Source organism: Tribolium madens, unplaced genomic scaffold (assembly GCF_015345945.1).
Source record: "Tribolium madens isolate multiple individuals breed KSU strain unplaced genomic scaffold, Tmad_KSU_1.1 Scaffold_91;HRSCAF=231;Tcas5.2_LG7, whole genome shotgun sequence".
In the NCBI taxonomy this organism is placed as follows: domain Eukaryota; kingdom Metazoa; phylum Arthropoda; class Insecta; order Coleoptera; family Tenebrionidae; genus Tribolium; species Tribolium madens.
The window spans coordinates 16,740,905-16,755,295 of NW_025401063.1; the positions used below are offsets into that span (position 1 = coordinate 16,740,905).

The following is a 14,391-nucleotide window of genomic DNA, read 5'->3' on the forward strand; positions in this document are numbered from 1 at the left end:
GCAGTAGGCACATGCCACTGAACAGGTTGTTGAATAAACACTTAAAAGATGCGGCAAACCTTCAGGAATCAAACGGCGTTACTTAATTTAAGTTGTGTGCAAGCATTTAGAAGTTACGAATTTTTAGACAGACCCCTGCATTTCAAAAATTCTGGTAAAAAAGCGCCACAAATCAAAATTAATAACAGATAAATGAAAACAACCTCTATAAAAGTTATTTGTAATTTAGCGTAGAATCCAAAAATAAAATCAAACTGAGTAGATTCCATTAAAAAAAAAAACATAACTTTAGTGTTTTTTTAATATTGGGACACCTGTATATAAACCGCAATATTTTTAAAATGTGCATCAAATACGCAGCTATAATCTAAAAAAAAGAAAAAGTCAATATCTCTTAAAATAAACAAGTTATAGAGCTTTTTCGGACCGTTGGGACAGCCTGTATATTTTTCTTTGAGTTTTATCTTTATTCTAAAAACTAAAATTTTTATTTTTAAAAATTGGTGGTGACTTTTTTTTAACAACCCCTTCAGTGACACCTACTGAAAAAATTGAAGATAATTCCCTATTAGTCAGTTTTAGCGAAGGGCGATAGCCCTTCAAAGATTCGCTCATAATATAAAACCTTTAATAACGTTTACTTATTACGTAAACTACTATACCGGGTGAATAAAAAATATGGAACCAAGCGTTTTTTGCATAAACTAATTATTTTGCAAAAAATAATTGGTGCAGTTTAAAGTACTATTCAAATATAATCGTTTTTCGGGAATAACATTTTTCGATTTTTTTCTTAGTTTTCTAGTTTTACAAAAATATTATTTAAATGACAACTCATTTTTTTTTAATTAAAGATTATGATCTAAAAATTACTTAATTAAATAAAATTGATTTTTAACCAGTAGTTTTTTTTTAATAAATGTTAAAGTTGCGGTCGAGCAGAGCAGGTCTGTTTTTTGTGCAGGTACAACTTAAAAGTGGTTTCGAACGGATTAAAAATGGAAGAAAATAAGTTCTTATTAAATTTTTTGATCCATCTCCTTACAAAAACCGTGGTCTCCTACGTTCAAATGCACACAAAAGCAATTTTGTTATAAATTCAAATATAATTTTATAAATTAGTAAATAGATTACTTTGTACTAAAAAAGAACTGCTTCTAAAATACAGCCTACGCCAGAACTCGCGCCCCACAGAAAATTTTCAAGTAAGGTAAGATACCAGGAACATAAAAAAATGTTTAAAAAATTTTATCTGTCAAAAAATTTTAACATTTATTTTTTGACATTTGACATTTTTTATATCTATTTAATGATACTGTCATCAGTCAGATGTCAGATCATTCTTGTATATGTTTTTTTACAATTACTTAGTAAAGGGACAAAAAATTTGCCAATAAAAGCCACAAATAACATTGAACAGAGTTACAATTTAGGATACAGCTTCCTTGTTACCTCTTTTAATAACCTATGGCAAAAAAACTTGGAAAATTATTTTTCCAACAGAAAGTGCAAACTTTAAACAAGGACAAATTATCTTGATCACTCGATACTTACTTAGTTTTTACTAATTTAAAAAGAAATCATCAATTGTAATTTTCTTTGGGCCACATCTTAGGTATCTAATTAAATTAAGTTTATATCTCTTTGAATAATGAACTTTACCAACTCGCTAGAACACCTTATACACAATTTTCAACTTGTTTTAAAATTCTACACTTTTTGGTTTTTGGGTAATGATGGCAGTGACATTTTTTTAAATGGAAACCCCTATTTTTTTTAGCGAATTCGATAGATAATTGTCGAATTGGCAACACCAAAATATTATGTAAGTACATATTACATAAAGTTAAAAAAAAATTATCCAAAAAGTTAAATAATATCAATAAAAAACAAAGATACAATTTTAAATCTAATTCGAGCATTTTTCCAAAACAAAATATTTTCAGTTTTATAAATAAGATTAATCTATAATTTTGCCGCTTACTGTATACCCTCAAATCATTTAATTTTTTTTTAGATATCCCCCCCCCCCAAAAAAATTTGCTTGCGGTGTGTTTCTATCAAAATTATTAGTACTAAATTCTGTCTTTAGACATTAGGTAATGATGTCTGTCTTCAGGTATTCAATTATAGCACTTTCAAAGAGCAAACAGGCAGACAAGATTAATAAAAGTCAAAATTTTGACAACATCTCAATTTGAAAACATAACCATAATTTTTGAACAAAATTTTTAGAGACAAAAACAAAGAGCAAACAAGCGACAAGCTGCTACCAATTTTTTCACCAAAATTTTGACCATTTAAAGAAAAAACAGACTTTACTGTAACCACCCTTCGACTTCCCATGATCATGTCTCTTTTTAGGGGGCGACTATCTCATCGAAATCTGCGGCAGATATTTAAACATTTACGGTCAATGTGCCTTACGTTTTATCGACCGTCCCTGGAACTCGTCAAAAGCCAACGATGTCAATACTGTCAAATTCAATTACGTTAATTTCAACGGAATCACCGGGATTCTAAACAAACTAAAACTGCGATTTCCCAACATCGATAATTTTTTCTTTAAAGAGAACAACATCCATTGTTTGGGCCAAATCAATGCTCTTGCAGAAGTCCAAGGATTAATTTCACTCAACATCGATCCTGAGGGGAATCCCATCACGCAAAAAAACTGGCGCAGCTATGCGATTTACAGACTTTCCCATTGGGGGCTGTCGGTGATCAACGAAGTCGAGGTGACTGACGAAGAAGTGAAAAAAGCCAATGAGGAGTATCAAAGTTTGAGCGATTTGGTTCTGTGGTCGTTGCCGGATGTCCTCTTGCAGCCCCTTTTAGTCCGGTTGAGACTCGATGTGAGTTATGGGGTGTCGGAACACAATGCGAAAAAGTGGCTTCTGGCGGCTGATCCCGATTTGAGAAGTGTTGTGAGTAAAGAGGCGTTGCAATGGAAGAAAGGATGTGGGGTATTGGGGAAAAACAGAGCAATGAGAGTGATAAAATATTTTTGTTTTTTAGGAGGATGTTGCGGTTAGGCAGAAAGCGAAGCAATACATTTCGCAGTTGTTGGAAGAAATGGGGAATTCGGTGAATAAATTGCGATTGTTAGATAAGAAGTGGCCTTCGATTTTGCACGAATTTGTGCGAAATGCCCTTCTGGACTATTCACAGTTAGACATGTACATGAAACAAAAAATCTTAGAACTGAAGTAGTCTGTTTTTTCTTTAAATGGAAATTACCAAGTCAAAATTTTGGTAGCCACAAATTTTGTTTGCTCTTTGTTTTTGTCCCTAGAAATTTTGTTAAAAAAATATGGTTATGTTTTCAAATTGAGATGTGTTTTGATAGAAACACACCGCAAGTAAGTACAATGTGGTGGACAAAAATGAGGATCTTGCTGCAAAAACTTTGAAGAAATAGATGTACATACAGAAAAAAGTTCTGTAGCAAAAGATACAAGTAGGTGTAATTTATTGAAATGAGCTCAAAGTTGATGCATTTTATAATTTCTTCTTCAGCTTTAGTTTCAAAATTGTTACTTTTTCAACTCGTTCCTCAAAGACGAAGCATAAGACACTAATTTAATTGCGTTCTTTCCGAGGTTCTTTCTCATTCATGTTTATTTTGTATTCTTGTCAATTTCTTGCTAAAAATTGAGAATGTTTAGCAAACCTGCATTACAAATTGCGTCTACATTTCAACGGGCTTTTTTTCTAACTATTCGTTTCCAAATTTCTAAAAACTTTTAGCGGTACCGAATTTGTTCCTTTTTTGGTGTTTGGTCTCTAAATTTTTTTATACGATTTTTTCTAATTTGCGTTTATAATACGTTTATTAACGTCTCTCAGTTGGAGTCGTTTATGGCTATCTACAGGGTGTTCGGTCTATACCCCACATTAGAAGTATTGGGAGTTGGAATAATCGTAATTATTTGAAAATTGGTACATAGCTATAAACCATTAAGTCCTCCTAAATGAAAATTTTTTCAAGATGGCGGCACTTCCACTTATACCGGAAGTCGGTCTCAACTTTTTTTACTGCGTTTTTGGATTAATCGGGTTATTTTAAGGGAGTTTTCATCAGCTTTCTCCATACCCAAATTTAGCCGTTTTTTAAATATTTGGAGTTTTTCAAAAATTTTTGGATCTGCACCTTCCACTTTAAAAATCGGTAACTCTGCCATTTTTTAAGAGTTTGAAATAGTTTTTTTGGCGTTTGAAAGTGAAAGCTTAGATCCTTTTTCTGGTGTTTTCAAATTTTGAAAAAAAAAAAACATATCCCAAAATTTTAAGGTTACTTTTGTAACAATTCAAATACTCATAACTCAATTTTTTCAAATGGAATACCCCAATTTTTATTTTACTAAATAGAAGAAAATTTAATTGTGCATTGATTTTATTAACATTCTCTATACCTAAATTTAATAATTTTCAAGTTATGGACTTTTTTTTAAGACTACAGAAAATTCATTACTAGCCACACCCGTTTTCACATAGTTTGCTATGGAAATCAAAAATGTCAAAATTTTCTCTAAGCAAACGTCAACAGTAAATTACTATTTGACAAATAGTGCCAAAATATGAAGAATCAAAATTATGCAAACTTAATTATTATTGATAGGTTCCACCACGCGATCATTATTTAAAGCTAACAAGTGAGAAAAAATTATTTTTGTTCAATGAACGACATCATAATTTTGTTACACTCTCCATAAATACAAAAAAAATTAATGAAATCTAAGTTTGAGTAGCTTTGACTCTTTATATTTTGGCACTATTTGTTAAATAATAAGTCACTGTCGACGTTTATTGAGAAACAATTTTGACATTTTTGATTTCCATAGCAAACTATAGGAAAATGTAATAGATTTTCGACTGTCTTAACAAAAAGTCACCATAACTTAAAAAATATTACATTTTGGTATAGGTATGTTAAATACACATCGATGCAGAATTAAATTCTCTTCCATTTCATTTGGAAAAATTGAGTTATGGGTATTTGAATTATTACAAAAGTAACCTTAAAATTTACGGTTTGTTAATTTTCTTTTTAAAATTTGAAAACACCAGAAGAAAGATCTAAGCTTTCTCTTTTAAACGCCAAAAAAACGAATCCAAAATTTTAAAAATTGGCAGAGTTACCGATTTTTAAAGTGGAAAATGCAGATCCAAATTTTTTTTTGAAAAACTCCAAATATTTCAAAAACGGCTAAATTTAGGTATAGGGAAAGCTGATGAAAACTCCCTTAAAATAACCAGATTTATTCAAAAACGGAGTAAAAACTATACTTTACATTTAAAATAAGAAAGTTGAGACCAATTTCCGGTAGAACCGGAAGTGCCGCCATCTTGAAAATATTTTCATTTAGGAGGACTTAATGCATTATGGCTATGTACCAATTTTAAAACAAATATGATTATTCGAACTCCTGATACTTTTAATGTGGGGTTTAGACGGAACACCTGTATAAAACTCACTGTACTTTAATGAATTTAGGATTATTTAGTTTTTGTATGCCGCTTCTGACTTGTCAGGTAACAAATTTTGCGTTGTTACTTCGGCAATTTTGCGAATTTCGGGCGGAGTGCAAACTAAATTCTGTTGGCTCATATTTTATTTATTATTATTATGTTGTAACACTAATAACTAATAATTTGTAAATTTTATTATTAATGACAGACGACAGAAATGATTCAAAAAATCAGGTGGGCGCCGAGTGTTACCAACCGATACCAACTAACAAAATTCTCTAGACGACAAAAATATATTTTTTTAGAAAAAAGAGGGCGCAAATTAGAAAAAAATAGCATAAAATATTCGTTTTATAATGGCATTGGTGCACTCATCCCTTAGAAAACTTGTTCTTTAATATACTATTTTGTGTTGACGTTTAATGACATTGTTAAATTAATTCAAAAAACCGGAACTGTCAATAAAATTACCATGAATGAATTTACTAGTGGTGCCAACGTTACGACTCTTTGGCATTTCCATTAAAAAAAAACAGACTTTAATTATTGGTTCACTGCCGTATGAAAAACACTGTTGCACTATTGTGAACGTTGAATTTTTATTATGGGGTTTTTATTGTATTTGTTGAATAAATTTGTTATTCTTTACTATCCTATTGTTTCATTGTGTAACGCGATTTTCCTCGACAAGTCAATCAAAACTTTTCTTTCTTGTTCGAAAACAAACTATTTATGTAACTTCATTACATATTAGTTCCTACGACTTTGATAATAATTCTTGATCTTGACCGTAAAAAGCTAATGATTATTCGTAAAGGGTAAACAAATTGTACAAATTTCGAAACTCGGAATGCAGCAAATAAGTGAACGCAATCTGCATTACTTCTTGCATTCAGTTCCTCTTCTCCACTGAATTTCTCTTTAAACAAGTCGCTAACCTTTTCCCATTGTGAAAAAATTGCTTATTAATTGCGATTTGATTTTTACACCCAGTTGTGTCTCCAATGTAACGGATTGAGTCAGCTCGTGTTTTTTAAATAACTGAAATTTATAAGGATCAGGATTTGTAATGCGGACACATTAATAATTTCAAATGAAAGGGAGAGCCAATTACCGTTTATATTGCTCTGGTATTATATGCAATAATTGACGGAATGCAACCGTAATTTTACCTAGTTTACATTTTCGAAAACGATTTGACAGAAATGCGCAACTTGCACAACATGACGGGTACCACCCAAACACGTGGTGGTATGGTAGGTTTTGCTGAACATGTGGAGAAATACTTTCACTGCTTTCCCATCTTTCCCTTATTCCGACTACCGAGATTATATATTCTCAGGGAGGACAAATTATTTGAGTCGTTCTTTGTCCTTTCGGCGTGCCAAACGTGCATTTTTAGTTTATTTCAAAGGTAATTTTTAGATTTTTCTCACATTATTACCATTTCTTTTTTTTTCAAAATAAAAATAAATAATTTTTCACTAAATTTACTTCTTTCAATTTTTCTTAAGAAATTAATTTTTATGTACAATAGCTACATTTATCTCTGCACTTATAGCTCAAAGGTGATTTTTATTTTTTTTTTCTGATTTTCTGAAACGTTGGTTTGATTCAGGTTGATTCCCGGCTTCAAATTGAGCCAAAATGATTGAAAATATCACAGATTATTTTATTTCAGCCTAAAATTGAGATTGACGCAATTATTTTTATAAAATACATTAGTTTTGAATAAATTCTGTATTAAAATCAAGCAAAATTTAATTGAAAATAGCTCAAATTACTTTATTTTAGCCTAAAATTGTAATTGAAGCAATTATTTTAATAAAAAAACATTAGTTTTGAATTAATTCTGTATTAAAATCACGCAAAATTGGATTGAAAATAGCTCAAATTATTTTGGAAGAAAACTTCTATTCAAGCCAGTAATTGGTTGAAATTTTTTGATTCAGGTTGATTCCCAACTTAAAATTGGGCCAAATCGATTGAAAATATCACAAATTGCTTTATTTCAGCCTGAAATTAAGATTGAAGCAATTATTTTTATAAAATACATTAATTTCAAAATAATTCTCTATTAAAATCTAGAAAAATTGAATTAATAATAGCTCATATTGCTTTATTTTGGGAGAAAACTCTTATTAAAGCCAGTATTTGATTGAAATACTTTGATTCAGGTTGATTCCCAACTTAAAATTGAGCCAAATCTATTGAACATGTCACAAATTGCCTTGTTTCAGCCTAAAATTAAGATTGAAGCAATTATATTTACAAAATACATTAATTTCGAATTATTTCTATATTAAAATCGAGAAAAATTGAATTGAAAATAGCTCAAATTGCTTTATTTCAGCCTAAAATTAGAATTGAAGCAATTATTTCAATAAAAAACATTAATTTTGAATTAATTCTGTATTAAAATCGTGCAAAATTGGATTGAAAATAGCTCAAATTGCTTCATTTACATTAAAACAACAAGTGTTTTTGAGAATTTTTTGCATTATAAAACAAAGGAATGAGATTCTCCATTGCATTAGAAAAATTTCATCTTTTTTAGAAGTCCTTAGTAAGTCATTTTATTGTTTTTATTAAATTAAACATAAAAGATACAAATTTTTTGCGCTTCGTCCTCGATAACTTCCTTCTTAAACAATAATTTTGATTTTTTTTTTTTTGACCCACTATACAATCTGAAGTGTAACATCATCAACTATTTTTTTTAATGAGACATGCCCTTTTGTTTCCGTAAATGAACTTATTTTCTGTATTTAGTAGTACTTATAAAAAATGGCGTCTTAAAGAATAAAAGTTCCATTTAAAAATGGTCGATATTGTCATATTTCGGACCGTAGTGGGTCAAAAAAAAATGTGATTAATATTAAAAAAACACTTAACGCAAAGAAATTTTAATTTGACTACACTTTCTGGATTTTTTATCGAACTTTTTACTTTCTTGAAAAGAGTTATTGACACACGTACTGAAAAAACAAAATAATTTATTTATAAGCTTTTATTTTATTGCTTTGTTGTCTGTTTTTACGCCACTGTTTCACAATAAAGTTTTATAAATTTCATTTTTATTTCGTGATTCGATCTTGGGAATGTCTTATCTCTACCACACGAAAATGCTTGCACTTTCGCAGTGCAAGAAAGCGGCCCTAGGCATCAAACTGGTTTATGGTAAAATCATGTAAATGATGTAAATCCGCGTCCGACAAGGAAACCCAACATATGTAACACTGAAGTGTAAAAATGTAATAACTCGACTTTCCCACTTATCCATTATAAATTTTTCGCGCTCGTACTATGTTATTTGTAGCGTGCGAACAACAATTACACTTTCTTTAATCTCATTTTTAATTGATTGGATCCGAATTGATTTTCACTTTCAGATGAATTACTTACTCCATGTGTTGGTACTTCTGGGTCTGATCGGCGTCTCCAAAGCCCATCATTTTATCAAATTGGTGATTTTGGCTGGTTTGGGATTAGCGGGGCTGTGGATGGTGCATACCCTAGCACAGGATTATGGCAATTTGACTCATGGTGGCGGCGGAGGCGGCGGCGGTGGGGGCAAAGTGTTCGAGAAGCGCTCCATTGATGTAAGTGACCGAATTCGGGTCACGAAAGATTCGCGGAACCGGATTTCCAAACATACATTTATTTTTTCACTTATATAAATGCGTAAAAAGCGAAAGTCGGGCGACTATCACTATCATCAAAACATTTATGCTTTTTTTATCGTTATTTAGAGTCACCGTGGGATAAATTGGGAGTTTGTGTTGTCTAGAGACCCTGCAAGGTGTGCGAGGAGTTTCATTTGTCAGCTCGCGGCGCAAGATGAGGACCAACTCGATGAAGTCGGACAAAATATCCTTCGATTAACTCGGTACAATTTTGGTTTAATTTTAGTAAAGTGCAGTCAGTAGGGAGTTTTGCCCTACAAAAGGTGGGGTAGTAGTAATTTTTTAATATGCTGACAAAAAAAAACAAGTTTTCGACCTTGGGGGAGGACCACTCGAGCCGCCATCTTGGATGAAAGGTACAAAAAATAGGTTTTCCCAAAATAACTTTGCCACTAAAAGCCACAAATAACATTGAACAGAGTTACAATTTGGGATACAGCTTCCTTATTTCCTCTTCTAATAGCCTGTAGCAAAAAAACTTGCAAAATTATTTTTCCAACAGAAATAGAGTCAAAGTGCAAAATTTTTATAGATAGATTTTTTTAACATTTTTTTCATGTTCCTGGTATCTTATCTTACTTGAAATTTTTCTCTGGGGCCCGAATTCTAGCGCAGCCTGTATAGGTTGATTAAAAGTATCCCACCACCATTTATTCTCAAAATTCAAACAAAAATTTACTAGGAAGGTACTATCTTTTATAAACACAACTTTTTAAAGCTGTTAATTACGATAAGGTGCTTTATTAGTAACAGACCTTGAAACATGCATATCAAACATTAAGAAAAATAAATTTTAAACATTGTAGTCAAAATCTTAAACGAATTTATAAAATATTAATTAAATTAATTTTTAATTTAAAGATGTTTTTGTTTTTGTTTTACTCTGAGTGATTCATATAGAAACAAACAAAATATTGAATGATTATTCTTCAACTTGGCAATAGAAGCTATAGGTATACTTATTTGGATTATCTTTTTGAGTGTTCATAGACTTTAAGTGATTCTCCGTTGCTTCTACGGCAAAAGTGTTCAGATAAAAGTTAAAGAAGACAAAATTTCTCACATTTTTTGTATCAAATTTTTTTTTTTGTTACAACGGCGGAAATATGAACATTTTTCCCGAAAAATAGTAAAACTCCCCATTTTTGACGGTGAATTTTGTAAGAACAAATTACACTTGCTTTTAATGTTTTTTCCGCACCACAATAATTATACAGCGATATCTATTTTCAATTACACTGATTTTAATTGTTACATATAGGGTTATTCATAAATAAGGCTAGGATTATATGCAAAATGCATATTCCGATTAAAAATTTCAGTTCAAGTTAAAAATTGGCCAGTTTAAGAAAAATGATCCGATTACAAAATATGTTAAAGAGAAAACAACCAGTAATTCGTAAGCCTAACTCAAAGAATTAGTTTCCTGCTGAGTGTTTCCTTTTTAAATTCATTTTATACAGGGTGAATATTTAGAACCAAACGTTTTTTTTTAATTATTTGCCTCTGGAAAATAATAATTAACATAAAATAAAGTAATATAAAAAATCTGATCGTATTTTCAAAAAGAAATTTTGTTTTGCTTTGAGTTATGCGATTGTCAAAATTGTAATTTATGTAACTTAATTAATAAAAAGTAGATAGTCTCTAACACAGGGAGAGTATACAAAACATTTTTTAGTGGGTTGCAATTTTGAAAAAATAAAATTTTTGTAGAACTCAAAAACAAAAATTTTATTCTTGATAAAACATTAAAAAAAATGGATTTTTCGTGCATCTTTGTTATTAAGAGGTATATCAACAAAATTATAAGTTTTCTATGCATATCTGATGTTTTTTGATTAAAATAGGCCAATAAAAAAATGCATATTTTTCATATTTTGGCAACTTCGTGCTTATTTTAGGAATTATTGCAAATCAGAAATTTCTAATTAAAAATTTAGTTCAAGTTAAAAATTAGACAGTTTAAGAAAAAGGATCCGATTACAAAATATGTTAGAGAAAAATTGTTTGAACTTTTGAGATTACCATACTATTAATATTTTTTTCTTAAATAACACGGTTTTTTATTTATTGTTTTACAAAGATATGTTCATGCATTTTATAAATGTACAAAAATATTTATTAGAAATGATACAATTTATGTTAAAAAAATTATAAACTTTATCTGTTGTCAAAACTTTCTTCCACCGGCCAAGGTGTGGTACGTTTAAACAATTAATTAAAATAAAAAATATCTTGGCATCGCTTCCTTACAACCTTTAAACATTCATCAATTTATTTCATAAAAAAACCGAGTAGTTTGTTAAAAAAAATTCTTTAATACTTGTAAGTCAAACATTTTTTTAACAAAAATTGTTAAGTTTACAAAAAAAAAAATTCTTGTAACAAGCTCCTTGTCTAAAAAAAATGTGGCAGATTTCCATTAAAAAAAATTGTTATTATGTTTATCTCGTAAGTATAACAATTAATTGATATTCAATTTTTTTTGGAACAGCAATTCTATAGCCATTGTACACCTTTATTTTTTGCCAAAAAAATTGATAGTTTCGCCAGAAAATAATAAGCGTTTCCAGACTTTTGGCCCACTCTACATTTTGGTCAAATGGTTCCGAAGTTATTACAAAAAAAAATAAAAAATTCCATACCCACGTCCCGAAGGCTGTAAATTCTTATCAGTAGAGATAGGACAGGAGTTATTATTAAATAATTAACATCGTTTTATAGGTAATTTTTGAGGTTCAATATTGCTTCATATTTGAATAACCCTATATGTAACAAGAAAAATCAGTGTGATTTGAAATAGATATCGCTGTATAAAAACATTAAAAACAAGTGTAATTTGTTCTCACGAATTCACCGTCGAAAATGGGGAAGTTTGCTATTTTTCTGGGAAAAATGTTCATCTTTCCGCCGCTGTAACTCGTTACACATTATACTTACAAAAAAAATGTTGATACAAAAAATGTGAGAAATTTTGTTTTCTTTAACTTTTATCTGCACAATTTTGTCGTAGAATCAACCGATTTTTCGTACCTTTCATCCAAGATTTTTGGATTTTTTGTCAAGGCTTAGATCTTAACAACATATTAAAAAATTATTAAAAAATTACTACCTTTTGTAGGGTAAAGGTCTTTTTTGGCCCCTACTAACTGGACTAGTAAATCGTTTTTAACACATTTTTGCAGATTATCGGCTCAGCAAGATTCATGGGCGAGTAAACAACTACTCGAAGCTTTGAAACATGGAAAAAACGCCTTGAATCCCAGCCAATGTATGAAAATTTACAAATTCTGCCCCTACTCTAGTCAAACGATGACGACTCTATTAAAACTCTTCGGTGGTTAAAATCCGTTAATGTTTTTTAGTCATAGGTAGCACTTTTCAATTGTTGTTAATTTGTTATTTACTACTAAGGGACCGTAGGATAGTCAAATAAAACATAACATTTCATTAGCATATGTATATCCAGTCATACATAAATAGTCAAATAAATAATTCGAACACCGCAACCTCATTTTTACTTTTCTACCCACTAAAAATAAATTAACGTGGCTGAAGGCTAGCCAACTTTGCTTTTAATTCAAGCAATTTCGCAACTTCTGGTTGCCATTCGGGTTTACTAGCCCCGCCTTCTTTCATTTTTCGTACGATTGAACCCTTGAAACATTATTTAGGCGAATTGTGCCACCAAATTTACCACTCACCTGAACCGCAATTTGGTCTTCTATGCTTTTAATGTCATCTTTGTTGTTTTGCAGACGCGAGTTGAGTTTTGATCGCAGATCAGTAAGGATTGCTTCTTCTTCCTTTATCCACTTTTTATCCGTTTTACTTGATTTTAAAGCTTTTAATCGGTTTTCCTGTAACATAAAAATCCGGAAAATGTTTATTCAATTCGGATAAAAACTCTTACAATCTCGCTTATACTTTTAGTCAAATCAGACACGCTTAATTCGCCGTTCATTTGTCGAGATTTCGTTTGCTCCCCTGCGAATTTTTTCTTCAATTCGTCAACTTTCGCCGGTTCTAGTTTGGCAAAAAGTGGCGCTGGGTTGCCCAGTTTGTGACCCGGTGGTAAAAGTTGCCTTATTTCAAGGCTTCTAAAATTAAATTTTCAATCATTACACTAATCAACAAATATAAACATACAAAGTGAACAAAAAAATATAGAACCAAGCGGTTTTTTTAATCAGTTGCTTTCAGAAAATAATAATTAATAAAAATTAAAGTGCAATAAAAAATGCAATTTGAAAATAAAATTTTGTTTTCTTTTTCAGTTAAGCGATTTTTTTTGTCAAAATGGCATCTTAAATGAATATAAGGTAAGATACCAGGAACATGGAAAAAATGTTAAAAAAAAATATCTATAAAAATTTCGAAGTTATGAGAGTTTAAATTTTGCACTTTGACTATTTATTTTTGTTGGAAAAAAATTTTTCCAAGTTTTTTTGCTACAGGCTATTAGAAGAGGAGAAACAAGGAAGCTGTCTCCTAAACTGTAACTATTTGTCGCTTTTATTGGCAAAATTTTTGTACCTTTACTAAATAGTAAAAAAACATATACAAGATCATCAGTATTATTAAATAGACATAAAAAAATGTCAAATGTCAAAAAATAAATGTCAAAATTTTTTTGACAGAATTTTTTAAACATTTTTTCCATGTTTCTGGTACTTGAAATTTTTCTTTGGAACGCGGGTTCTGACACACCCTATATACTAAAGTATTTTCTTGGTTAGTAGTAGTTTTGAACAAGTAAATTGATAATAACTTTCTGTAGTTATTTTGTAATGATTTTTTTTGCAAATTAGGACTAATTTGTTATTAGAAGAATTTCAGTCAACGTCAAAAAATTCATTCTAAAAACTAGCAAATTTTTTGAACGTTTTGGACAGCCATTATAAAAAATTATACAAAATTATTTTTGATATGATAGAAAGATATAAGAACTGTTATTAATTTGAAATTGACATTCATTTTAGAGTTAAAGCTTGAATTACACTAAAGTGTCAGAAAAGTGACGACCAAGGTATTTTGTGTACAATTGTACTTTATCATTCATCAATCATTTTTTCAAAAAACAACGTAATTATGTTGAGAGAATAAAATCTACTAAACAAAAGAGCTTGCAAATTAAGGTTGAACTATACTGAATACAAAAATAAATCGTTATTTAAAAATTCTGAAAAAATTATCATAACTTTTTGATGGCCTTAGCAGCAATATGTAT

At 30.1% G+C, this 14,391-nt stretch overlaps 3 protein-coding genes across 3 annotated transcripts in view; 2 read left to right on the top strand and 1 right to left on the bottom strand.

The window, feature by feature from the left end:
* Nucleotides 1–3,250, top strand: part of LOC123011887 — a 16,296-nt gene extending 13,046 nt beyond the window's left edge. Inside the window, exons 12-13 of the mRNA XM_044409592.1 lie at nt 2,365–2,966; nt 3,019–3,250. Coding sequence (XP_044265527.1) covers nt 2,365–2,966; nt 3,019–3,213 — 797 coding nt within the window. The 3' untranslated portion in view covers nt 3,214–3,250. The remainder of the gene's footprint in view (nt 1–2,364; nt 2,967–3,018) is intronic.
* Nucleotides 3,251–6,775: 3,525 nt separating this feature from the next.
* Nucleotides 6,776–12,670, top strand: LOC123011224. The gene is made up of 4 exons (XM_044408574.1): nt 6,776–6,886; nt 8,865–9,074; nt 9,225–9,361; nt 12,347–12,670. The coding sequence occupies exons 2-4, from the start codon at nt 8,865–8,867 to the stop codon at nt 12,504–12,506; spliced, it is 507 nt and encodes a 168-aa protein (XP_044264509.1). The 5' UTR covers nt 6,776–6,886; the 3' UTR covers nt 12,507–12,670.
* LOC123011223 (methionine--tRNA ligase, cytoplasmic) overlaps nt 12,607–14,391 on the bottom strand; it is a 9,678-nt gene continuing 7,893 nt past the window's right edge. Inside the window, exons 9-11 of the mRNA XM_044408573.1 lie at nt 13,075–13,261; nt 12,866–13,021; nt 12,607–12,818 (exon numbers count right to left, since the gene is read on the bottom strand). Of these exons, the coding sequence (XP_044264508.1) occupies nt 12,705–12,818; nt 12,866–13,021; nt 13,075–13,261 (457 nt within the window). The 3' untranslated portion in view covers nt 12,607–12,704. The remainder of the gene's footprint in view (nt 12,819–12,865; nt 13,022–13,074; nt 13,262–14,391) is intronic.